Source organism: Euleptes europaea, chromosome 19 (genome assembly GCF_029931775.1).
Source record: "Euleptes europaea isolate rEulEur1 chromosome 19, rEulEur1.hap1, whole genome shotgun sequence".
NCBI lineage: Eukaryota > Metazoa > Chordata > Lepidosauria > Squamata > Sphaerodactylidae > Euleptes > Euleptes europaea.
Window position 1 is genome coordinate 11,219,561 of NC_079330.1, and position 26,454 is coordinate 11,246,014.

The following is a 26,454-nucleotide window of genomic DNA, read 5'->3' on the forward strand; positions in this document are numbered from 1 at the left end:
TGCTCGGAGACGAGCCGATGCGCAAGACCAATGTGAGGCCTGATCGGCAGCAGAAGCAACTTGAGGGGCCGCCTGGCCTCCCGTTTAGTCACCCCTCCAGTGGAGAATTACCTGACCCTTGTCCCAATTTCACACCCTCACAGAAATGAGGAGCAAGAGGAAAAAATGGCCTCCGCAAAGTGACGCTCTAAGAATTTCCCCTGTTCTCTATGGTAAAGGCCATAGAGACTAGCAGAAGCAGCCTAGAATGTTACCCAGAAGTGACATTGCATCCTTCTCATACTCTGCCTCCTTCAGGATTTAGTTGCTTTGGAAAGCGGACTCTGTGACATTGTGCCCCACTGAGGTCCCTGTCCTCTCCATGTTCCACCCCCAAATCTCTAGGGGTTTCTCAACCTGGAGCTGGCAACCCTTTAATAATAGATATAGTTTAATTAAAGCCATTTTCCCATACCACCTGGAGGTTGGCAACTCCAGGAGAGACCAAGCCTAAGGTCCCCCAGCAACAGGGTTACCAGATCCCTCTTCACCAACGGCAAGAGGTTTTTGGGGTGGAGCCTGAGGAGGGTGGGGTTTGCTGGGGGAGGGACTTCAGTGCCATAGAGTCCAATGGCCAAAGCGGCTGTTTTCTCCAGGGGAACAGATCGCTATTGGCTGGAGATCAGTTGTAATAGCAGGAGAACTCCAGCCACTGCCTGGAGGTTGGCAACCCTATGCTGACCTGACCACTAGCTAGCTACTCTGAATCAAAAGGGGGAGAAAAAACATTTTGTTTAAGAAGGCTTCATTCCTTGTGAGGGGTGGAGAAACCTGGAAGGTTTAAATAGGATCAGGCCAATTGGTTCTCTTTCATCTTTTTTGAAAGCCCCAGGCTGTTGTTTCCATAATATGCAGATGAGGAAAACCTATGTAATAATCATTATTAGCGCTCCTTATTCATTTATTAAAATAGTTATTACCATGTTTTTCCCTTCTGACCCCAGGCGGCTGACAATTCTCAATTAAAACCGTCCATAATTAAAATAAAAAGCCCATCAACCCTCCTCCAGACACCAACACATACACCAGCAAATAAAACAGCCTTGTAGTGTATCCTGAAAACTTCTTAGATTAGTAATCTCCTCCTGGAGAACTTTCCACAAAGCATAGGGTTGCCAGCCTCCAGGTAGTAGCTGGAGATCTCCTGCTATTACAACTAAGCTCCAGCCGACAAGAGTTCAGTTCACCTGGAGAAAATGGCCACTTTGGCTATTGGACTCTATGGCTTTGAAGTCCCTCCCCTCCCCAAACCCCGGTCTCCTCAGGCTCCAACCCAAAAACCTCCCGCCGGTAGCAAAGAGGGACCTGGCAACCCTAACAAAGCAAGAGCCACTACTGAAAAGGAAAGAGCTCTGGTGGATGTGAATGGAGTTGGGTTGCCAGCTTTTTGGGGGGGGGGGACAGCTGGATATTTTGTGGGTGGAGCCTGGGGAGGGCAGGGTTTGGGGAGGGGAGGGACTTCAGCAGATACAATGCCATAGAGTCTACCCTCCAAAGCAGCCACTTTCTCCAGGGGAACTGATCTCTATCACCTGGAGATCCATTGTAATAGAAGAAGAGTTGGTTTTTGTATGCAGAGTTTCTCTACCTTTTAAGGAGAATCAAACCGGCTTACATTTCCTTCCCCTCCCCACAACAGACACCCTGTGAGGTAGGTGGGGCTGAGAGAGGTCGGAGAGAACTGTGACTTGGCCAAGGTCACCAAGCTGGCTTCATGTGGAGGAGCGGAGAAACCAACCCGATTCTCCAGATTAGAGTCCACCACTCTTAATAGGTTTGCCAACCTCCAGGTACTAGCTGGAGATCTCCTGCTATTACAACTGATCTGCAGCCGATAGAGAGCAGTTCCCCTGGAGAAAATGGCCACTTTGGCCATTGGACTCTATGGCATTGAAGTCCCTCCCCAAACCCCACCCTCCTCAGGCTCCGCCCCAAAAATCTCCCGACGGTGGCAAAGACGGACCTGGCAACCCTACCGCTTAACCACTACACCTGGAAGATCTCCAGGCCTTACCTGGAGGCTGGCAACCCTATCAGGCAGGCAACCATAAATGTGCATTTGTGATTGGGGGGGAGAGGGCAACTAGAGGGCCGTAACTGGTATATTGGGACATATAGGGAGAGATGATGTTTCAGATATATGGGTCCTACATCTTGAACGGCTCTGAAGGACTCTGCTTGTATTGGTGGAGCCTTGAGATGCAAGCAGTTCACTGGAGTCCTCGGTTTTGCAATCAGATGGAGAAATCCTACACCAGAAACGGTATGGCTTCTGCAACACGGGAGCACAAATGTTCGTAATAGCCCAAGCTCTGCAACGAAAATTTGTCATGCCAACCAATCTGTTGTTGCCCGCTCCCCGCATCTCTGAGCCGCGAGGATTTCTTTCGGGGACCGCGCTTTCCTGGATTGGTTCCCTTTGGAGGAGAACATACTGAAGAAGTGAGGCATTTTTTAAATATTTGCTGCTATAGGGCGACAGATCTGTGGTCCTGAGCCAGACAGATCTCCAGAGAGAGGGTGGGGAGAGAGAGAAAGTGCTTGTATCTCAAGGTGTTCCAGCCAACTTGTAACATGCTGTCTGCTTCTCAGTTTCCAAACTCAAAGCTGCTGTTTCTTTTCTCAGACACACATAAGCCCCACCCGGTTCCCTCTCCAAGGTCAGATGAGACACTGGAGAACTATCTCCCAGGAATTTGGGATCCCTGAAGCATTCCTCTGTCATAGGGGTTCCTGCATGGCGCAGTGGTTAAGAGTAGTGGACTCTAATCTGGAGAACTGGGTTTGATTCCCCACTCAACAGACTTAGGGCTGTTTAGCTTGGAAAGAAGGCGGCTAAGGGGAGACATGATAGAGGTCTATAAAACTATGCATTGCATGGAGGGAGTTGACAGGGAGAAGCTTTTCTCCCTCTCTCATAATACTAGAACGTGGGGTCATCTGCTGAAGCTGGAGAGATTCGAAACAGATAAAAGGAAGTATTTCTTCATACAACACATATAGTTAACTTGTGGAACTCCCTGCCCCAGGGTGTGGTGATGGCTGCCAAGAGGCTTGAAGAGGGGATGGACGTGTTCATGAAGGAGAGGCATATTCGTGGCTACTACTCAAGATGAATATTAGTCATGATGCATAGGTATTCTCTCCAGGATCAGAGGAGCAGGCCTATTATCTTAGGTGCTATGGTACACAGGCAGGATGCTGCTGCTGCAGTCGTCTTGTTTGGGGGCTTCCTAGAGGTACCTGGTTGGCCACTGTGCGAACAGACTGCTGGACTTGATGGACCTTGGTCTAATCCAGCATGGCCTTTCTTACGTTCTTATGACTCTAATCTGGTGAACTGTGTTTGATTCCCCACTCCTCCACACAAGTGGTGAACTCTGATCTGGAGACCCGGGTTTGATTCCCCCCACTCCTCTCCCTGAAGCCTGCTGGGCGACCTTGGACCAATCGCAGTTCTTTTCAAACTCTCTCAGCCCCACCTACCTCACAAGGTGTCTGTTGTGGGGAGGGGAAGGGAAAGTGATTGTAAGCCGCTTTGAGACTCCTTAAAGGCAGAGAAAAGCATGGTATAAAAACCAACTCTTTCAGGCCTTAGCTCCAGTCCCTTTAAACCAAAACCATTTCACATCAATGAGACAGCTTGGGGGGGGGGGCGAAACAACTTAGGTGAGGCAAATCAGCCCAGTAGGTGGGTAGAGCAACCACCGGCCCACCCAGTAGACCACCCTGCAACTACATCCCATTGGAGAGAAATAATACTACATTTATTTCATAAGGAATGTCTCCTTCCCTCTTTTTACATCACTGAAAGAGAGGACGTTTTTCAACAGTGTCCGGGGTGGTGAATGGAGCAGAGGCATTAGTGGGAGGAGCCGAGGGGTGGCTCTCCATAGACACTAAGGACAGCACCTGATTAATTTTGTTTGTCTATTTATTGGCCGTCTTAAACTACGATTTTCTCCAGTAAAGTCTATGTATTTTTATTTGGGTTGCCAGCCTCCAGGTGGTGCCTGGAGATCTCTTGCTATTACAGCTGATCTCCAGGAGACAGAGATCAGTTCACATGGAGAAAATGGCTGCTTTGGAAGGTTGACTCCATGGCAAATCTCCAGGTATTTCCCAGCCCAGAGCTAGCAACCCTAATATATGTATTACCATTATATGTATGTGTATATACAACCTCCAGGTAACTGATCTCCAGCCGATAGAGATCAGTTCCCCTGGAGAAAATGGCCGCTTTGGCAATTGGACTCTATGGCATCGAAGTCCCTCCCTTCCCCAAACCCTGACCTCCTCAGGCTCCTAGGGTTGCCAACCTCCAGGTAGTAGCTGGAGATCTCCCACTATTGCAACTGATCTCCAGCCAATAGAGATCAGTTCCCCTGGAGAAAATGGCCGCTTTGGCAATTGGACTCTATGGCATTGAAGTCCCTCCCCTCCCCAAACCCTGCCCTCCTCAGGCTCCTAGGGTTGCCAACCTCCAGGTAGTAGTTGGAGATCTCCCGCTATTACAACACATCTCCAGCCGATTGAGATCAGTTCCCCTGGAGAAAATGGCTGCTTTGGCAATTGGACTCTATGGCATTGAGTCCCTCCCCAAACCCCACCCTCCTCAGGCTCTGAGCCAAAAACCTCCTGCCGGTGGCAAAGAGGGGCCTGGCAACCCTAATATACATATACATCGGGTTAAAAGGTTTCGAGAACTGCACGTTGCCTGTCATTTGGCCCTTTTAAGGAGGCGGGAATTGTTGGTTGCCACAAAAGCTGCCACATTCTGCTTCAGTTCGCAAGCAAGGTGCAAATTCCTGCCGCGCTGCCTCTCACTCCAACCTACAAGTGTTAGCGAGGTGAGATCACGCCGCCAGCCGCCGCAACGTTGCCTCAGAAGGGAAGCAGATGTGCCGGTGAGAAACCGAGCGGATTTCTCTCCGCGGAGGCTCTGTTTTGCTGGGGATGATGCTAATGAGTTGAAAATACCAGGCCGATGACGTGTACTGGCTAGCAGGTCAGACTAAGCCCGGGAGGATCTGAGTTCAAATCCCCGCTCTGCCACGAAACTCACTGGGTGACGTTAAGTCGGTCACTTTCCTGGCCAGCCTCACAGATGAAATGGGAAAGGAGGATTATGTACACCACCGTGGGCTCCTTGGAGGACGGGCGGGATAAAAACAACCTAGACTAGGATCTGGAAGACCCAGGTTCGAATCCTAGCCTCTGCCGTGGAAGCTTCCTGGGTGACTTTGGACCAGCCACACACTCTCAGCCTAACCTACCTCACAGGGTGGTTGTGAAGATGCAGTGGAGGAGAGGAGATAGATGTAAGCTGCTCCAGATCCCCATTGGGGAGAAAGGCAGACAAATGTAGTAAAGAAATAAATACATATCTGGAACTTGGGTCAGTGAGAGCAGGGCCAATAGGCAGCCTTCTGTACCAAGTGGGGCTGCCCCATCTTCAAAAGCCTGGTCTATACATGCTGCAGAATGAAGGGGTAGAATTGTGAGGTGTGGAATGGCTGTACCTCTGTGGGACTCACTGCCACAGGAAGTAGTGGTGGCCACAAGCATATTACAAGGTAAAGGTCCCCTGTGCAAGCACCGGGTCATTCCTGACCCATGGGGTGAGATCACATCCTGACATTTACTAGGCAGACTTTTGTTTACGGGGTGGTTTGCCAGTGCCTTCCCCAGTCATCTTCCCTTTACCCCCGCAAGCTGGGTCCTCATTTTACCGACCTCAGAAGGATGGAAGGCTGAGTCGACCTTGAGCCGGCTACCTGAAACCGACTTCCGTCGGGATCGACCTCAGGTCGTGAGCAGAGCTTGGACTGCAGCTTACCACTCTGTGCCACAGGGCTCCTCACAAGCATATTCAGTGGCCTAAAAAGGGAACTGGGCAGCCGGAAAACCAGTTGCTCAGGGGGGCAACTGCAGAGGAGGTCCTTTGCCACTGTGGACTACTTGTGGGTTCCCTGAGGATTCTGGGATACAAAACGCTGGGCTAAATGGACCTTTGGTCCGATCCTGCAAGGGAACCGAGCGATAAAAGAAATAAAAGGAGAGCTAAAAATACATATTTAAGTGCTTTTATCATCTGCCCCCAGCCTTTTGGGACAGGATGGGTTAAACCTTTTTTTTTTATTTTTTTTGCTTTGCTTTGCTTTCATAGCTTCACAGCCCAGGCAATGTGGATTGATCCTGACCTCCAACATTAATCTCGAGGCATGAAAATGTACCGCAAAGAGTGGGCTGCAAGGGTTATTCTTAATACTGGTTGAGAGAGCGGCTTTCTGAACCTGTGACTGCTAGGAATCTGGAATCTGAAGAGCCAGCCGATGGGGCTTCAGATTTAAAAAACCTCCTCTCCCATTAGCTGAAAAGGTGTTTGAACATCCCAGGTTGGAATATCCCGTGTATCTGGTGTGAATTACAAAGGTCCCCCATTGGAACAGAAAGCAAGTGGGGATGTATGCAGGGTTGGAAGAAAAGAGAGAGAGCAACGTTTAACAGTACAGAATCCCCGTTCGGTGCCAACCAACACCACCCAGTTTTATCGGGACTCTTAGAATCACAGAATCAGAGAGTTGGAAGGGGCCATACAGGCCATCTACTCCAACCCCCTGCCCAATGCATAGGGTTGCCAGGTCCCTCTTTGCCACCGGCGGGAGGTTTTGGGGGCGGAGCTTGAGGAGGGTGGGGTTTGGGGAGGTGAGGGACTTCAATGCCATAGAGTCCAATTGCCAAAGTGGACATTTTCTCCAGGGGAACTGATCTCTATTGGCTGGAGATCAGTTGTAATGGCAGGAGATCACCTGCTAGTACCTGGAGGTTTGGGAACCCTACCAATGCAGGATCAGCCTAGAGCATCCCTGACAAGTGTTTGTCCAGCCTCTGCTTAAAGACTGCCAGTGAGGGGGAGCTCACTATTCCTCTGTCGAATAACTCTTACTGTAAAAAATGTTTTCCTAATATCCAGCCGGTACCTTTCCTCCAGGGAGCCCCGTGGCACAGAGTGGTAAAGCTGCAGTACTGCAGTCCAAACTCTGCTCACTACCTGAGTTTGATCCCAATGGATGTTAGTTTCAGGTAGCCGGCTCAAGGTTGACTCAGCCTTCCCTCCTTCCGAGGTCGGTAAAATGAATACCCAGCTTGCTGCTGGGGGTAAAGGGAAGATGACTGGGGAAGGCACTGGCAAACCACCCTGTAAAAACAAAGTCTGCCTAGAAAACGTCGGGATGTGACCTCACCCCATGGGTCAGGAATGACCCGGTGCTTGCACGGGGGACCTTTATCTTTATACCTTTCCTCCCACAATTTAAACCCATTATTGCAAGTCCTCTCCTCTGCTGCCAACAGGAACAGCTCCCTGCCCTCCTCTAAGTGACAGCCCTTCAAATACTTCATATTCTAGATTATTACCATGTGCTTACAAATGTATGCCAGTTGCACTGCATCATGGGGACTGTATTCTAAAACCTGCATAAACAGGCTTGCACAGATGGAGACGGCTTTGTTGTGAAACACCCTGCTCCAGGATGTGGCGATGGCTACCAACTTGGAAGGCTGTGGGCAGCTTTGGAATTCCCCACTCCTCCACATGAGCAGCAGACACTAATCTGGTGAACTGGATTTGTTCAGTTCACTCCTGCACACGAAGCCAGCTGGGTGACCTTGGACTAGTCACACTCTCTCAGCCCCACCTACCTCACAGGGTGTCTGTTGTGGGAGGGGAAGGGAAGGTGATTGTAAACCGGTTTGATCCTTAAGTGGTAGAGAAAGTCGGCATATAAAAACCAACTCCTCTTCCTCCTCCTCCTCCTCCTTCATCATCATCATCATCATCATCATCATCATCAATGAGCTGTTTATTTTTACTGCTACAAACCTTGCAGTCATATGCAGAGTTAAACCCTTCCAAGTCCATTAATGGCCATGTGTGTGTGCCGTCAAGTCACAGCCAACTTATGGCAACCCCATAGTGCTTTCAAGGCAAGAGGCGTTCAGAGGTGGTTTGCCACTGCCTGCCTCCGCGTGGGCTGAGAGAGTTTGGAGAGAACTGTGACTGGCCCAAGGTCACCCAGCAGGCTTCATGTGGAGGAGCGGGGAATCGAACCCAGTTCTCCAGATTAGAGTCCTGCCGCTCTTAACCATTTCAAGAAGTTAGCTCCTATTCATGGGCTTAGAAGGATATAACTCTGTTTAGGAGAGCGCTGTTATTCCAGCATAAGTTGTCTCTGAAGAAACAAACAGTAGTCTGTGAAAGTATAGGGTTGGATCCAGACTAAATTGGCAATTTCCACCATTTCCCCCCTTCCCACCGCAGACGCCCCCTCATTTCATTCCTCAGGATCCCCTATCCCTGAGTGTTTTGCAGAGATCGGTGGACTGCCGTGGGAGCGGGGAGGCAGGAAAGCTCCATCCTGCCACTGGGAAATTTAGTTTGGATCCAGCCCGTACGCCGGAATAAATCTTCGTCTTGACGGTTGTGCAAATGTTTATTCACCATCTCAGCCGGTTGATCTGAAGAGGTCAGCCATTGTGGCTGGGATCCAAACACTGCTCCTCCTGATCTCTTTCTCCTTCCTTCTTTCTTTCTTTTTAAATAACCCTTCGGCACGGTTGAGCCCAGTGAGGAGAGATTGCATTTGAATGGACCAGGCTGCCCCACCAGGGTTGCTGCTGCTCCCTCTGATGCCTCCAAGTTACGTTAGAGAGCTCTGCGTCTCCGCGATTCGGCTGCGTCTGCGCCAGAGCGAGGCATATGGAGAGATCGCACACCCCTCGGAGGGATCGAAATCCCTTTTAAAGCACCCCAGCTGTTCTTCGCTTAGCGGGTGGGCTGGGAGGCATTTTTTTAAAAGGACGTCATAAGCTACAGAGAAAATTTTCAAGGCCAGGTTTGCAAATGTATGCAGAGGCGGGTCAGAACAGGCCTGGGGTAAGCCGTGGCCGCTGCATAGGGTGTAGGCTCGCCTACTGGGGGCCCAGTGATACGGGTGTGGGCCAAGTGGTCCCTGCTGAGCTGCCAGCACGGGGTGTGTGTGTGTGTGTGTGTGCTCACGTGATTGTGCTTGCTCCTGTTGGCAGCAGCCCTTTGGGAAATTTCTTGAGAAGATAAAGGGCCAGTCTGTGCTCTAATGTATGCTCCAATTCAGAGCGAGAGCTCTGCATTATGGATCGCAATCTTGGCCTCTGGGGTTGTGAACACATGAATCTGCCTTCTACTGAATCAGACCCTTGGTCCATCCCAGTCAGTATTGTCTACTCGGACTGGCAGCGGCTCTCCAGGGTCTCAGGCAGAGGTCTCTCACATCACCTACTTGCTAGTCCCTTTAACCGGAGATGCCGGGGATTGAACCTGGGACCTTCTGCATGCCAAGCAGAGGCTCTACCACTGAGCCCCAGCCCCTTCCCTAAGCAGCAAGCAAGCTTTGGAACCTCCTTTTTTGGAGACGTCAGTTCTTCGCCCCGAGGAGCTTACTGTCTTCAGTACTGACAGAGGAGAGACGACCAACGGATAGGGCTGCCAACCTCCAGGTACTAACTGGAGATCTCCCGCTATTACAACCGGTCTTATGGGAACCCTGTATATAGCCAAGCTTCTTAAACCGTGGGTCGCGGCCCCATACGGGGTTGTGTAACTGAATGTGAAAAATTTGGCAACGGGTACATGGTAAAATTCTTTGTATACCATAGAATTGTTTTAAATAAATTTCTTTATGATTTATTATCAGTAAATGTTTGATTTGTATACCTATTTCATATACCTATATACCCGGGGTCACGTGAAAATTTCTCGGGGGGAAAGGGGTCGTGAGTGGAAAAAGTTTAAGAAGCCCTGCTGTATAGTACCCAGAGCTTTATGAAGGAGAAGCAGGATTTCAAAAAAATTGTGATAGGCCGACGTTCATGACCAAACACCCAAATCCTTGATTATTACCTCTATTTAGAAATGCTCACGTCCTTGCCCCCGGATCCTCGCCACGTGCTCTCGTCCTCCGTGGACGTGAGCCCTAGAAACGTCCCCACCCCCTAGAAATGTCCCCACCCCCCCGATTCATGGCTCCTCGCATCTGGACTTGGGTTTTCCAAACGGCAATGCAAAGTCAACGCCATCAGAGAAAGCTTCCCTCAAAGCAGAACCCAATTAGTGAGAGACAAACTAATTGGCTGCTGCTATTTTTAGGGCCAGGGCCAGGGGGGCAGCCCAGAGAAAGAGAGCCAGCTGCAGTGGCCGGGGCTGCTCTGGCTGGCTGCAAAAACCTGGTTTCTAGATTCAGGGCCTGGGAAGCCAGCGTGGTGTAGTGGTTAAGAGCGGTGGTTTGGAGCAGTGGACTCTGATCTGGAGAACCGGGTTTGATTCCCCACTCCTCCACATGAGCGGCGGAGGCTGATCTGGTGAACTGGGTTGGTTTCCCTACTCCTGCACATGAAGCCAGCTGGGTGACCTTGGGCGAGTCACACTGTCTCAGCCCCACCGTCTTCACAGGGTGTCTGTTGTGGGGAGGGGAAGGGAAGGTGATTGTAAGCTGGTTTTATCCTTAAGCGGTAGAGAAAGTCGGCATATAAAAATCAACTTTTCTTCTTCTTGCCTTTCCAGAAAGCATTCCAGGTTTCCAACTCTGGTGTTGGGAAATACCTGGTGATTTTGGGGGTGGAGATTGGGGTTGAAGGGGTTTGCAGAGGGGTGGAACCACAATGTGGTATGATACCATAGAGCCCTCCCTCCAAACCAGCCACTTTCTCCAGGGGAACTGAGCTCTGTCACCTGAACACATGAAGTTGCCTTATACTGAATCAGACCCTTGGTCCATCAAAGTCAGTATTGTCTACTCAGACCAGCAGCGGCTCTCCAGGGTCTCAGGCAGAAGTCTTCCACATCACCTACTTGCCTAGTCCATTTAACTGGTGATGCCAAGGATTGAACCTGGGACCTTCTGCATGCCAAGCAGATGCTCTACTACTGAGCCACAGCCCCTCTCCATTAGAACTGGAGATCAGTTCTAATTCCAGGACATCTCCAGGCCTGACCTGAAGGTTGGCAACCCTAGTGTTGGGCCATTGAGATGGGAGTAAACCAGGCTGTTTTCCTTGAAATGGCCTGGCACAGCATGAGAAATATTCAGCGAGGGAGGGGTGGTGTGTCTCTGAACCTGCCTGAACTAAATGGAGTCTACCTTTCTGTCCTGCCGGCCCTCTTGGTGTTCGCGCAGAGAGGAAAGAGACATCACTCTCCGCTCATGCGCATTGGCAGCAGGTTCTTCCAGCCAAACCAGTATTTATTTATTTCAGATATTTCTGTGCCTCCTCTCAAGGCAGCTAACAATTAAAACCACATCACAATATTAAAAACAAGCCATTGGATATAAACAGCATTAAAAAAAAACTATCCCTAAAACAGAAGGAGACCCTTATAAAGCTGGTAACATCACCCCCACTCCTGTTTTTTGGTCTGGTGCCTAAAAGAAAGTAAAGCAGGTGCCAGGTGAGACTCAAAGGGGAGGGATATTCCAAAGGCAAGGTGCCACCCCAGAAAAGGCCCTGTCTCTAGTGGCCATCTGTCTCATTTCTGAAGGCGGGGGATAGGGTTGGCAGGTCTGTGGAGGGGTGGAGACTAGGTTTGCCAGTTCCAGGTTGGGAAACTCCTGGAGATTTTTGGGTGGAGCCTAGGGAGGACAGGGACCTCAGAGGGGCACAATGCTACAGAGTCCACCCTCCGAAGGATCCCTTTTTTCCAAGGGAACTGATCTCTGTAGTCTGGAGATGAGCTGGAATTTCGAGGGATCCCCAGGCCCCACCTGGAGGCTGGCAACCCTAGCTGGGGAGCAGAGAGCTGGGTTTGAGAGGCAGATCTTAACTGGGAGGAGATGGTCCTTCAGCTCTACAGTGGCTCGCCATGCAAAGTGAGGCTCTATTGACCCACCTAAAAGTCCTGATACACAGGCTGTGGTTACTTTCTAGTTGCATCCTGCCTGCCTTCCAAAGAACTTCGGGTGTGGTCCATTGGGTTCCTGAGCATACAAGGAATATAATTTATTCAGACCTTACAAGGATGGTCTGAAAAGATGACCAAGTGCATGCACATGAATTTTGCTTTAAACCCTTGGACAATGCAGTATCCTGGCCCAGCCCCACACAGAGTGTGCTGAAGAGTGAAAAGTGTGGGTTCCCACAGGATTTACTCCCAAGTAAGGAGCCCCATGGTATTCCCTCCAGTTTGTGAACACACCTCTATCCTCTTCCTCCAGGGCTCAGGGCTGCATATCTGGGTCTCTTCCTCGTCCTTTTTATCCACACGATGACCCTGTGAGGTAGGTCAGGCTAGGAAAGTGAGTGCCCCAAGTCACCCAGTAAACTAGATGGCCAAGTGGGATCTGAACCCAGGTCCTCCTCAAATCTAGAGCTATCATTCTCCCCACTACATCATGAATGGGAGCAATGTGTTGTGTGACACATTCATACATGACCTAAAAACAGCCAGTGTGGGGCAACAGAGAGGCATGGTAGACTTAACACAGGGAGAAGTGAGTTCAAATCACACACATACATACACTTACACGAACCTTTATTGGCATAATAACCACATTGCCAGATGTGTTTGTACAGGCACCTTAAAGGAAAAATCATGTTCCATCAGGTATGTTTAGCCTGAAGAGAAGACTGAGAGGTGACATAACCATCTTCAAGTACTTGAAGGGCTGTCATATAAAGGAGGGTGCCGAGTTGTTTTCTGTGGCCCCAGAAGGCCGGACCAGAACCAATGGGTTAAAATTAAAAGAGTTTCTGACTAGACATTAGGAAGAACTTTCTAACAGTTAGAGCAGTTCCTCGGTGGGATAGGCTTCCTCGGGAGATGGTGGGCTCTCCTTCCCTGGAGGTTTTTAAGCAGAGGTTAGATGGCCATCTGTCAGCAATGCTGATTCTATGACCTTAGGCAGCCCATGAGAGGGAGGGGATCTTGGTCATCTTCTGGGCATGGAGTAGGGGTCACTGTGGGGGGGAGGGGAGAGGTAGTTGTGAAATTCCTGCATTGTGCAGGGGGCTGGACTAGATGACCCTGGTGGTCCCTTCCAAGTCTATGATTCTATTCTATAAACTGACAATCAGTTAAAATCAGTATATAACTAACATTAAAAAAGATCTCCTTCTCATATTTCAAAACTATTAAAGCCATCTGGACCCTTTAATAACAAATACACTGATACATCTCTATGGTCACCATTCTTGTCCTATACCACCATTCTCTCTCTCTCTCTCTCTCTTTCTCTGTCTTTATAATGATTGCAAGAAATTCAGCGACATGCACAGTGACTTCTGGGGTTTTATCCATCAATGTGAGTTCAAATCTCAGGTAGCCATCAAATTCGCTGGATGACCTTGAGCAAACTGCTATCTCTGCTAGGGTTGCCAGGCCCCTCCTCACCACCAGCGGAAGGTTTGGGGCGGAGCCTGAGAAGGGCAGGGTTTGAGGAGGGACCAATGCCGTAGAGTCCAATTGCCAAAGCGGCCGTTTTCTCCAGGGGAACTGATCTCTATCGGCTGGAGATCAGTTGTAATAGCAGATCTCCAGCTGGTACCTGGAGGCTGCAATACCAGAAGGGGAGTGGTACCTGGAACACACATATACATAAACTACCACTGATACACTGAATATAATGGTTTATATACTTTCAAAAACGTGACAAACGATTCAAGTTATGCAACAAAACAATCTATTCAAGTTGCCACAAAGCAATCTATGCAAGTTTACAAGGTTTCGCGAATCTGATCCTTGTTTCGCTAATCGCATTGGCTTCATCAGAAGTCTGTTGCTGCTGTATAGGAATATCGTGACTTCCTGATTTTGCAATTAGCGAAACAAGGATCAGATTCGCGAAACCTCGTAAACTCACCTAGATTGTTTTGTTGCAAGTTGTATAGATTGTTTTGTTGCAGAACGTGAATCATTGGCCGGCAATCACGCTTCTGAAATTATATAAACCATTTTATTCAGTGTACCAGAGCAAGAGTCCAGTAGCACCTTAAAGACTAAACAAAAATATTTTCTGGCAGGGTGTGAGCTTCCGTCACTTCTTCAGATATTCAGTGTACCAGCGGTACTTTATGCCTACGTGAGGACCTGGAGGTTGGCAACCCTAATCTCTGCCTCCCCTACCTCCCAGCACTGTTGTGCAAGTATATTTATGAACTTTGATCGTGATGAAGATAATTCAAATTGCATTCTTGGACATTTTGCAAGCCACGCGGGGAACCATTGGTGGCAAGGGTAATAAATATGTGGCGGGGGGTGCTAAACGAAAGGGGGAAGGCGAGGCATCACGGAGCCCTCGGGAAGAGCAGCCACCCTGTGGGTGAATGAAAAGTCTCGCTTTAAACAAAAAGAAAAGGATATTTTTTTTCCTCTTTTATGCAAATTAATCACTGAGCTGGCCAAAGCTGACGTCATTAATGGCCCATGATGTCTTCCGGCGGGCGGGGGGCATCCCGCAGGGATCTGTTTTAGCAATGCTACCCTGATAAACCCAGCTTCGGCGCACGCCCTCCTGCTACGTCCAGTAGGTCTACACGGAGTAAACGCGGATAGGATGGAAGGCAGTTTGCGCTATTGGTGCCTGGCAGGTTTTGCCTTGGATTTGCCGCTCTCTAGAGGCACATTTCCCCCCCCCCTCCCAATTCGGAAAACTCTGCACGGGGGCTTATTTTTGAGTGCTGAGGATCTGGACCGGGGGGGGGGGGGTGCGGAACGTGCCACGAGACAGCAGCAAACCCAAAGCAAAAAAACCCCTCCCGTGCATTGGGGAGACAGGACGGGGAGGGTCTTTTCCCTCCCCAGAGCGGCCAGCCCGATGCGTGCCTACTCGAGAGTAACTCAGCGTGGTGGGGGGGGGGGCTTCCTTCCCCCCTGCAAGGAGCCCCGCTTGCATCGCCCGGGAAGGGCCGCCTCCCCGAGGGAGCATCACCCCAACTTTCCCCCCCGGGGGGGGCTTACTCGCGAGGAGGCGCGCCGCAGCCGCGGGAGCCCCCAGCCGGAGCGCGGCGCATCCCAGCGCCTGCTTCCCCCGCCCCCCCGGCAGGGTCGACTGCTGCATCCGCCCGGGGGGGGGGGAGAGAACAAGGGGGAGGGCCGGGCCGACTGATTCCCTCCGCGCTCCCCCCTCCGCCGCGCAGATGGTAGGCTCCGTTTAAAGGGACCCTCCCCTCGCCTCCCTTCCCCTCCCCTCCCCTCCCTCCTCGCCTCCATGCCCTTTGCCGGGCGGCTCCGGCTGGCCGCGCCGCGCTCCCGGGAGGGCCAGGCGGGGCTGGGATCCAACAGGTAGAGCTTGCCGCCCCGGGCGAGGATGCCGCCGCCGCCTGCCCCTCCGCCGCTGAGCCTGGGTCCGCCTTGTCCCCTCCCCAGGCCCAGATCGTGAGCATGATGGAGGGCAACCAGCAGCTGGCCCTGCGCCTCGACGGCGCCATCCAGGCGGCCGGCCTGGAGGTGAGCACGCTGCGGGCCGAGCTGACCGCCACCAACCGGCGCCTGGCCGAGCTGGGCGCCGCCGCCGCCGCCGCCGCCACCGCCAGCCCCACCGCCAGCCCCGAGGCCGCCGCCGCCGCCGGCATGGAGAGCAACCAGCACAGCCTCCAAGGTAAGGGGCGGCCTGCAAAGGCTGCGGGGTGGGGGTCGACCTGGGCAAGTGGGGGGATGGGGGTGGGGGTGGGCAGCCTGGGGAAGTGGGGGGATGGGGGTCAACCTGGGGAAGTGGGGGATGGCGAGTGGGCAGCCTGGGGAAGTGGGGGGGTCAACCTGGGGAAGTGGGGTGGGGGTCGACCTGGGGAAGTGGGGGGATGAGGGTCAACTTGGGGAAGTGGGGGATGGGGGCAACCTGGGGAAGTGGGGGGGCCAACCTTGGGAAGTGGGGGACAATTTGGGGGGGTGGGGTGGGGGGTTTCTCTCTCTCCCCACCCGGGGTGGGGTGGGGGGCTCTCTCTCCCCACCCGGGGTGGGTTGGGGGGGCTCTCTCTCCCCACCCGAGCTGGGGAGGGGGGCCGGGAGCAGCGCAGCCCCCCTCCCCAAATGCGCGCCTTCCCCACCCCCTTGCCGTGGGGAAAGGACGTGTTCCCCCAACCCAAGGAGCTTGGCTTTGCCCCCCCCCCCTTGGCTGGGCTGGCGAGCCTTGCTCCCGAGGAGACGCGCGCGGAGGGATCGGGGCCTCGGGGGAGGCGCTGGGGAGGGGAGCATCCTGGGCAGGCTTACTTGCGAGTAAGACCCCGAGGGTGCAAGAGAGTACCCGTGCCTTGCGTGGCAGCCAGTGTATGCAAAGTTTTCACTGCGGGGCGTGGGGGGGGGGGCTTTGGCTCGGGCTCCTCCTCCACCTTCTCCCCCAATACCTGGCTAGACTTCCATTGGTCCTTCTTGCTTGGCCAGATTTCCTCCTTCGGATCCTTTAAGGCATTGCAAGGGACAATGTGCATTAAAAATGTGCATTAAAAACCATACTGGTTTGCAGTATGGTGTCCTGATGCTGTCATACCCGCTGTACCCTTTCGGAGAAAACCGATCCACTGGTGTTATTCTGCATGTGGAGCGATGGTTTGTCCCTCTATTCCCTTTGGGAAGTCTGTCCCCTTTTACTTATCCATCTTCTCCCCCCCCCCCCCCCACACACACACGTATCTTGGGTTTCATCTCCCCAGTCCCACAAGCTTCAAGAAAAGGGCATTTCTTGCGCCTGCAGCGGCAAATGTGGCATGGGGTCGTTTGCAAAATGTGCAGGGTTTTGTTTGTGTCTTTGCACATCGTTTGGGAGGCTGATGGCATAGCCCGCTCTCTTTGGCCCCTGGGCGGTAAATGGCGTTCAGCGTGGCTGTGCAGAAATGGGACCGGACTGTCCGGTCCGAGGCCGGGACCCTGCCCGGCGGGTTATTATTTTGATGGGGAAGCAGCTGGGGAGGTGGTCCTTGGCTTTTGTCCGGCCGGGCCTCTTTGCCTGGGAGAGCACGCCCGATGATGTCAGCCCTAGCAAAGGTGCGACTCTTGGTGGTGGATGCTGTCCAAACGACCCCTCTCTCGAGCAGAGGAAGCGCTCTCTCCGTTTGCACCTCTGGTGATCCGGGAAGTGGCATTTCGAATGCTTCTGGTTGCGGGCTTGCGGTGTGGCAGCCACAGTGTTGTTGAAATGCGCTGTGGAGAATGGTGATGTCATGACGGGCTCTGGTGCGCGAGGCTCCAGGCTACCAGCAGAATCTTCCACCCTTTTAAAAGAATGGAAGCTGGCGGAGAGCGATCGGTTTGAGAAATATATATATATACACATTGGTGGTATTGAAATAGTAGACATCTAAGACACCCGCGACATGGGAATTGTTGGATCTGCTAATTTGTTGATGTGTTTTCCCCAAGCGCGGAATGCCAGACCTGTCCCTGTCTTGTCAGTAAAGATTTTTTTTTTTTAATCGTCTATGTAAAGTGGTATAATTCTGTGAATCATGTGCTGTACAGAGCAGGGTGCTTGGAAACTAGCAGGGGGGGTGCACTGCACACAGGGATGACAGCAATTTGAAAAGCAGTTGCTGATTCGTGATAGTTTTTTTTTTTTACAATGTGCAAGAAGTGATTTATGCGGGGAAAACAGGCGATGTTTTGAATGCGCTAATGAGGATGTGGATGTGCTAATGAGGAAATGGCTGGGGAACACATGTGGGAGAAACCTCCCAGCTGAAAGCGGTGATCCATATTCTGCATTTTCTCACAGCGTTCAGACAAAACTTTTCGATGCTGTCTTGTGAATTTGCGCAGCTACAGCTGGGCGATGCTGTTCGGAACATGCAAAGAGTGATTTATGATGTTTAATTTTTTTTGCTTAGGAGTTAGCAAAGGCGGGCAGAATGGTTCCCGTGCATATCTTTAGTTTGGCAGGAGATTTCCATTATTTTGGCAGCCGGGGTGGTGGGGGACCTCTTTGTAAAAAAACCAGAGGCCTTGGTGTTCTGTTAGTGCAATCCTACACAGAGTTACTCCAGTTGAAGCTCAATGGCTGTCGTGGGTTTAGACTGGAGTAAGTCTGCACAGGATTGCGCTGTGCGTCTTTTGCCCTCTTTTCAATAATTCAGATGCATTTTGCTAGCTTTGTTGAGCGGATTTAACCCTCCTGGAAAACTAGCTACCCTTCCTCAGCCTGTGCTTTGGAAGTTACAAAATAACTAGGATCTGAAATGAGTTTGTACCAACTTGGAGGTCAACAGGTTTGTTTCACGTGCTCTGGAAGTCGACTTGGCTGGTAACCTGTGAGCAACTGGGGGGCGGCAGGGAGAGAAAATGAATCGAAGTGAGCATACTTGGCCTTTCCTTTTATTTCATGCTCGTCTGACCAAAGGTCTTGAGTGCAACGTGAATAAGATAAAATAATTTTAACATTATAAATTATTAAAATGTACAACAGCAGTAACTTTACATTCTTAAAGTACTTGAAACACTTCAAAATTAAGGTCACAATAACCAAGAAATGAGTTACTTTACAGGCACAACAGTAACTACAGTCATAATATCACTAGTTAACAATAGTTTAGTCTTGTCGTGTCTTTAAGGTAAAAAGGTAAAGGTCCCCGGTCAAGCACCGGGTCATTCCTGACCCATGGGGTGACGTCACATCCCGACGTTTACTAGGCAGACTTTGTTTGCGGGGTGGTTTGCCAGTGCCTTCCCCAGTCATCTTCCCTTTACCCCCAGCAAGCCGGGTACTCGTTTTACCACCTCGGAACGATGGAAGGCTGAGTCAACCTTGAGCCGGCTACCTGAAACCGACTTCCTTCGGGATCGAACTCAGGTCGTGAGCAGAGCTTGGACTGCAGTACTGCAGCTTACCACTCTGCGCCACGTATCTTTAAGGAAACTATTATTACCAGATATTTCGTGACACATCTGGTTATTTCTGGGTCAGCATCACTCAACAGAAATGGGACCACCCAAGGGTCAACAGGAAGATGGTATCTTGATAAAATGGGCGTAATCCGGGTGGGCCTGGGTGTAGCCCGTAGATCACAAAATAGCATACGGTGATTGTCTCAGTTGCTCCTGATGCACAGACACATAGCCTATCTGAAAATGGGATTTTATCAAACCGGAGCATGCTTGGCATTTCTATAGCATGTTCAGCATTCAAAGCGCTTCACATGCGCAAGGGATGTTGTTGAAATCCTTGCGACACCTTTGCGTACGGCAGGCTGGTGTCGGTGCAGGTTTGTGACCCAGGTGAGATGTCAACCAGGGGGATCTTGGATCATAACTGTGCCAGCTTGTGGTTACAAATATGAAAGTGTCACAATAGCCATTTGCTTTTATAGTGTGATTTGAAGCATTGTGTGAAGGTAAAATTCAGCATTAATTTCCAGCATTTAATCCCCAGTAAGGTGTGTATTAAGTGCCGTCAAGTCACTTCCAATTTACAGCAACCCCATCAATTAATGACCTCCAGAATATCCTATCATTAACAGCCTTGCTCTGGTCTGAGGGCCGTGGCTTCCTTTATAGAGACCTTCCATCCCATGTTGGGTCTTCCTCTTTTCCTGCTGCCTTCAACTTTTCCTAGCATTATTGTCTTTTCCAGTGACTCTTCTCATAATGTGACCAAAGTACGATAGCCTCAGTTTAGTCATTTTAGCTTTTAGGGAGAGTTCAGACTTGATTTGATCTAGTGCTCACCGAGTTGTCTTTTTGAGGGGCCACGATATCCGCCAAACTCTCATCTGGCACCACATTTCAATATTTGTGTCAACTCAAGTACGGCCCTCCGGTTAGGCAGTCTGCCTCCAGGTGACAGATTTAATGGGGCATCATTGAAGGACAGCAAAGGTATCAGTCAGTTGGAAATGGGAAACCCAAGGAGAATTTTGGACAAGGGGCAATGAATTTTCCCTTTGGTGATCTCAAATCTCATGTGCCCTGTGTGAGGGGAAGAGGTCCTTTTCTCTCTTTTTTCCTCTTTCCTCAGGATGTAGATTCCTGTGGAGGAGGAGAAATGTACGAGTCCAGGGGGAAACCCAGTGTGAAATGTACGAGTTCAGGAGAAAACCCAGTGTGGTATGTGTGTGTTAAGTGCCCTCGAGTCATGTCCGACTCATGGCAACCCTATGAATCAATGTCCTCCAAAATGTCCTATCTTTGAAAGCCTTGCTCAGATCTTGCAAATTGAGGGTCGTGGCTTCCTTTATAGAACCAATGCATCTCTTGTTGGGTCTTCCTCTTTTCCTGCTGCCCTCAACTTTTCCTAGCATGACCGTCTTTTCCAGTGACTCTTGTCTTCTCATAATGTGACCAAAATACGATAGCCTCAGTTTAGTCATTTTAGCTTCTAGGGTCAGTTCAGGCTTGATTTGATCTATAACCCACTGATTTGTTTTTTTGGCAGTCCACGGTATCCGTAACTCCTCCAACACCACATTTCAAAGGAATCTACCTCCTTCCTACCTTAGCTTCAACATTGGGTTTAGGACATGAGTTCTCTTTTGGGCACAATCGCTTTCTAGGAAGTTTTCTTCTGGATGTCCGACAGTGCTGTGAATCTCTTCTTAGCATTAACTACGTATGATTTTTCAGTTTTGTGCCAAACCCCTCAGCACCAGCGTGTCTCCTTAGTGGCTGTCTGCCTGGTTCCAACGTCTTCCTTCCCCTCAGCTGTGCTCGCAGCTCTAATACCGTTGGCACGAATTGATTTAGAGATTAGTTTAGGGGATTCGTGCCATCCCAACTTGTAACATCTAGCCATTTCCAGTGCGCCGGGAGTTCTAGCCATTTAAACAAACTAATCCGACATCAAATGTGTTTAGAGCACCGCCAGGATTTGCCCGGCAAATATTAGGCCTCTGCATTGTAAACAGGTGGGCGTATGCGCAACTGGGGCCGTAGCAATAGTGGAGATCAACACGTGTGCAGCCAGCGGATCCCTGCCCTCAAAATGAGGGCTGCATCTGGTATATACCTGAGTGTCGATCTCAGCTGTGGTATTCTTCACCTATTCAGAGCTGGCGCAAAGGTACTGGCTGGATATTAGGAAAAACATTTTTACCCTAAGAGTTGTTCGACAGTGGAATCAGCTACCTCGGGAGGTGCTGAGCTCCCCCTCACTGGCAGTCTTTAAACAGAGGCTAGACAAGCACTTGTCAGGGATGCTCTAGGCTGATCCTGCATTGAGCAGGGGGTTGGACTAAATGGCCTCTATGGCCCCTTCCAATTCTATGATTCTGTTAAAACGCCACACTGGCAGGATGGCTGAGGACTATCTCTTTGTACTAATCTGAATTCCCAGGGGCCTCTGTGCAAAGACCCCGGCCCAGAATCTCTTTCTCTGTCCCCCCTCCACCTTAAAAAAAGGAACTTGCAAGTTAGAAAAATCCATCGTATGAAATTTGACATATTGCAGAGAGCGTCCGTTTGAGGCCCGCAAGCTGAAAACGTAGCCGTTCGGTCCGATGAGCAAACCTTGTTTCATAACACTCCCTTTCAAAATGGCATGTGGGCATCTCCCATAAGTGCATGTACACACACCCATGCGGAAATCTGATAGGACAACAGATATTTGGCTTGTTTGGAAGGTGATTCGGTTTTGCGTCTGCAAGCCGACATTGTTTCGTGTTTTTCCCCCCTCTACAGATCAGGTTTTGCTTCCTGCAGGGTGGTAATTTGATGAAGAACTGAAAAGATCCAATTCAGCGGGATGTATCGCGGCTCAGCATAATTCGAAAGCGATGGATTTGCTCTCTGAGCAAGGGGGAAAGAGGGCTTTGATCTTATTTCGACGATAAACATAATTTGTTTCGCACGGAGTTGTACACAATGCAGTTTTGATGTATATTTCGATGTGTACATGGGAAGGGGGAGAGTAAAGGGGGAAAATATCATTTGTGTGGTCCCAGGCAATCCTTTGCGTAGAAGAAGAAGAGTTGGTTTTTATAGGCCGACTTTCTCTGCCACTTAAGGGAGAATCAGACCGGCTTACGATCACCTTCCCTTCCCCTCTCCTCAACAGACACTCTGTGAGGTAGGTAGGGCTGAGAGAGCTGTGACTAGCCCAAGGTCACCCAGTTGCCTCATGTGGAGGTGTGGGGAAACCAACCCGGTTCACCACATTAGCGTCCTCCGCTCATGTGGAGGAGTGGGGAATCAAACCCTGTTCTCCAGATCAATGTCCACCGCTCCAAACCACCGCTCTTAACCACTACGCCACACTGGCACCATCTAGGGCACATTGGGAACTGAAGAGCATGGATTTGCCTCTTCTTCATGTTACGTTGACGTGTCCGGTCCTTGGGATGAACAGGAGTTGCAGAAATATACGACAGGCAGCATCGGTGGGACAAACTAGACATGACGGCGTCCCCGTGCGAATTAAAGGGATTTAAAAATGCTTCAAGGGGGGCCCACAGTGTGGCGGGCTGAGGTGCTCTTGCCCCCATCCCCCACACCTTTCCGTAGCCGAAATGGCTGACCTGTTTCCCACAGCTGTTTTGGTACTTGAACATGTGGAGAGGGGGGAATACAGCAGTGGACAGGTATATCTCCCTCTCCACACTCCCTCTCTCATAATACTGGCACGCGGGATCATCTGCTGAAGCTGGAGGGCGAGAGATTCAAAACCCATGAAAGGAAGTGTTCCTTCACCAATGGAGAGTTAAATTGTGGAACTCCCTGCCCCAGGATGTGGTGATGGCTGCCAACTTGGAAGGCTTGAAGAGGGGAGTGGACATGTTCGTGGAGGAGAGGGCTATTCATGGCTACTAGTAAAAATGGATACTAGTCACGATGCATACCTATTCTCTCCAGGATCACAGGAGCATGCCTATTATATTAGGTGGTGTGGAACACAGGCAGAATAATGCTGCAGTTTTCTTGTTTGTGGGCTTCCTAGAGGCACCTGGTTGGCCACTTTGTGAACAGGCTGCTGGACTTGATGGGCCTTGGTCTGATCCAGCAGGGCCTTTTTTATGTGCTTAGCAGCGCCTTAGCTCACTGTTCTGTAGGCCTGTTCAGGATTGGGCTTTTGCCGCATATTTAAATCACTTTAAAATGGCAGCGGCATCCCTGTGGCAGACATGAGGATGCCGTTATGTCTAGTTCGGCCCTGTGAAAAGCCTGTGGAAATTTAAGTTATGTGCAGCAAGGTGTTTGGCTGGATATTAGGAAATAATTTTTTTTTTTACAGTAAGAGTTGTTCACCTGTGGAATTGGCTGCCTGGGGAGGTGGTGAGCTCTCCCTCCCTGGCAGTCTTCAGGCAGTGGCTGGATGAACACTTGTCAGGGATGTGCTAGGCTGATCCTGCATTAAGCAGGGGTTGGACTAGATGGTCTCTATGGACCCTTCCAGCTCTATGATTCTATTCTAAATGAGGTCACAGGGGCAGGTAACGAACCTTGGTGTAAGAACTAGGAAGCTACAGGCAGGCTCCTGATTTCATCAGTGAATTGTTGGCAGGCATGGTTGAATTCTCTTTACCGTGCCATCAATACCTGTGGCAAAGCAAAAAGCAAAACTCCCCCAAACAAATCTCTGCCCCAAGGAGGTTACAGCGAATTGGATTGTGGTGTTGCTGCCAGAGAAGGGAATGCCTTGATGAAAATAATGCAATCCCTCCAAGATGTCCTCGGGCGGTGTGTGTGGAGGGGGAAGGACTCCTGTAATTCTCCACTTAGCCGGGCAGGTGGAAAATGTTTTCGGGAGAAGGATCCGATTTGGCCTGCAAAGAAAGGGTCCAGCAACCCCCACCCACAATGCCACGACCGAATAATTTCTCAAACAATCTCGCCTGTGGTTTGACACTGGCTGCAAATGTAAGGGACCGCCAAAAGTGGGGGGAGCATTGCACTTAACTAGAGTTGGCATGCTGGTCAATTAATGGGTCAGATATTATTGATCGGTCACCTATTGTTGGACCGCAGCGGAATATTCCCTGGCACGGAGAATGTGGGTGACACCTTCTGTCTTTTAATTTCTAGGATGATTTCTCAGTGAGGGCTGCCTGTCCCACGTCAATGCAGCGTGCCTTCAGGCACTCCTAGAAGCCCCGTCAAACTTCTCCTTCTATAAACCAGCATGGTGTAGTGGGTAGGAAGTCGGATGAGTGTCTGAGAGACCCATGTTCGAATCCCCACTGGATGTCCTTAGGCCACTCGCACGCTCTCTGCCTAGCTCAGCCTAACTCGCAGGGTTGTTCTGAGGATAAAATAGAGGAGAAGAGAACAATCATAGATCTGGAAGGGACCACCAGGGTCATCTAGTCCAACCCCCTGCACAATGCAGAAAATTCACAACTACCTCCCCCACACGCCCCCAGCGACCCTTACTCCATGCCCAGAATATGTCAGCCAGTGAAGACCATTGTTCTGGGGTGGCAGCTGCCGCCAGAAGCAACTTCATAAAAATGTGCGCACCCAATCAGATCTCCAGTGGCCAGTCAGAAGCCCTGCTAGGCAAAAGCCCCACCCGGCCCCACGCATGTGGCCTCTGACCCACTGAATATCACAGATCTAGTCACATCTGCATGCCGTCTGAAAATACGCCCCTACACACTGGAGAAAGTGCTTGTTTGCGATGGGCTGCAACCCCAGCGCACAGTTGGCGTGATGTTTATCTCTCGTGGAAGGTCATGAGAGCCAAGCTGGCATGCCGAGGAGGTGCTGTGCCCCCCCTCCACCCCTGAGCTACGGCTCTTCTACATCTACTAATAAGTTCAGCATGGCTGTCAAATGTAATTTCCGGCCGTCGTGCTTGTACAAATTATATGCAAATTTGCATCGGTTGGGCCATGCAAATGAGGAACGACCTCCCGAGGATGTTTTTGCCCGGGCGGGCCAGCGTTCTGAGCCAGTGTCTTGGGTTGTAGGGCTTGTGCGTGAACTGGGAACAGCTTGGAGCTGCGGTTTCTATAAGGTTGCCAGCTCCTGGGAGAACTTGGCCGATCGTTGTCGGAGTCCTTTCGCAAGGTGTTTCCACCTTCTGAAAGTCGGTGGTTGGGGCTTGGAGAGCAGGTTCTTTTCAGCGGTGGCCCCTTAACTGTGGAAAGCAATGATAATTGCATGGCACCGTTGTTAGTTGAAGGGACCAGGTGAAAAACATTCTTTTCTCTCAAGCTGTTTTATGGGTGAGACCGTTTAGGTTGTGCTGTGTTTCTCTCATGAATATATGAACACATGAAGCTGCCTTATACTGAATCAGACCCTCGGTCCATCAAAGTCAGTGTTGTCTACTCAGACTGGCAGCAGCTCTCTAGGGTCTCAGGCGGAGGTCTTTCGCATCACCTACGTGCCTAGTCCCTTTAACTGGAGATGCCGGGGATTGAACCGGAGACCTTCTGCGTGCCAAGCAGATGCTCTGCCACTGAGCCACGGCCCCTCCCCACAGTTCTCTCTCCTTGAGAACTGAAAAGATGGGAAGAAAATATATTTAATAAATAATCGATTCTGTGCTTCTTACATAAGGAAAAGCCGTCTCCTTGCTTTTCCACCCATGCCTCCCCCTTCAGTTTCTAAAACATCCAAGACTCTTGTTGGAGTCAGTTATTTGTTGGAATCTACCGGACGAATCGTTAATATTTTCCATTCTGGGACTCACTTTGATACGAGGCTGACCCCGCTGCAAGCTCTCTGCTTAAATGCTTTTAATTAATTATGTCAGTTAAAGCTTTCGGTCTTAATTCTTCCCCATTTCTGATTATGTACCAATTCGCAGAGAACAAGCACGTTCAACGATTGATCTGTTTCATCTCGAATTCCGCTGCCAGCTTCAATCGCTACCTGCAACTTCTAACAACCAGCACCTTAATTAGTGCAAAACTCTGCAGAGAACTTTGAAGATGCAACACAATGCGAATGGCTAATTGTTTTTGTAACAAAACGTGTTGGGATCGTTCTTGCTTTTTTTAAAAAAAAAGCAACTTGGATGTTTCTCTGTGTGTCAAGTGACGTCAAGTCGCAGCCGACTTGTGATGACCCCGTAGGACAGGGGTGTCAAACATAAGGCCCGTGGGCCGGATCCGGCCCCTTGAGAGCTCTTATCTGGCCCGCGAGGCAGCCGAGGCAGCCACCCCCACACTCTCAATCTGGACTGGAGAGACATGGCCCGGCCCAACCAAGTGACATTTATGTCATATCCGTACGATTGCCAACCTCTAGGTCTCCTGCTATCAGAACTGATCTCCAGCTGATAGAGATCAGTTCACCTGGAGAAAATGGCTGCATTGGCAATTGGACTCTGTGGCATTGAAGTCCCTGCCTTCCCCAAACCCCACCCTCTTCAGGCTCTGCCCCCAAAATCTCCCGCCAGTGGTGAAGAGGGACCTGGCAACCCTACACATCCAGCTGTCGTAACAATTAAGTTCGACACCCCTGCCGTAGGGTTTTCAAGGCAGGAGACGCTCAGAGGTAGTTTGCCATTGCCTGTCTCC

At 50.6% G+C, this 26,454-nt stretch overlaps 1 protein-coding gene across 1 annotated transcript in view; it reads left to right on the forward strand.

Moving 5' to 3' along the window:
- Nucleotides 1-26,454, forward strand: part of KAZN (kazrin, periplakin interacting protein) — a 274,010-nt gene that overhangs the window by 58,164 nt on the left and 189,392 nt on the right. Inside the window, exon 2 of the mRNA XM_056865098.1 lies at nucleotides 15,437-15,668. Coding sequence (XP_056721076.1) covers nucleotides 15,437-15,668 — 232 coding nt within the window. The remainder of the gene's footprint in view (nucleotides 1-15,436; nucleotides 15,669-26,454) is intronic.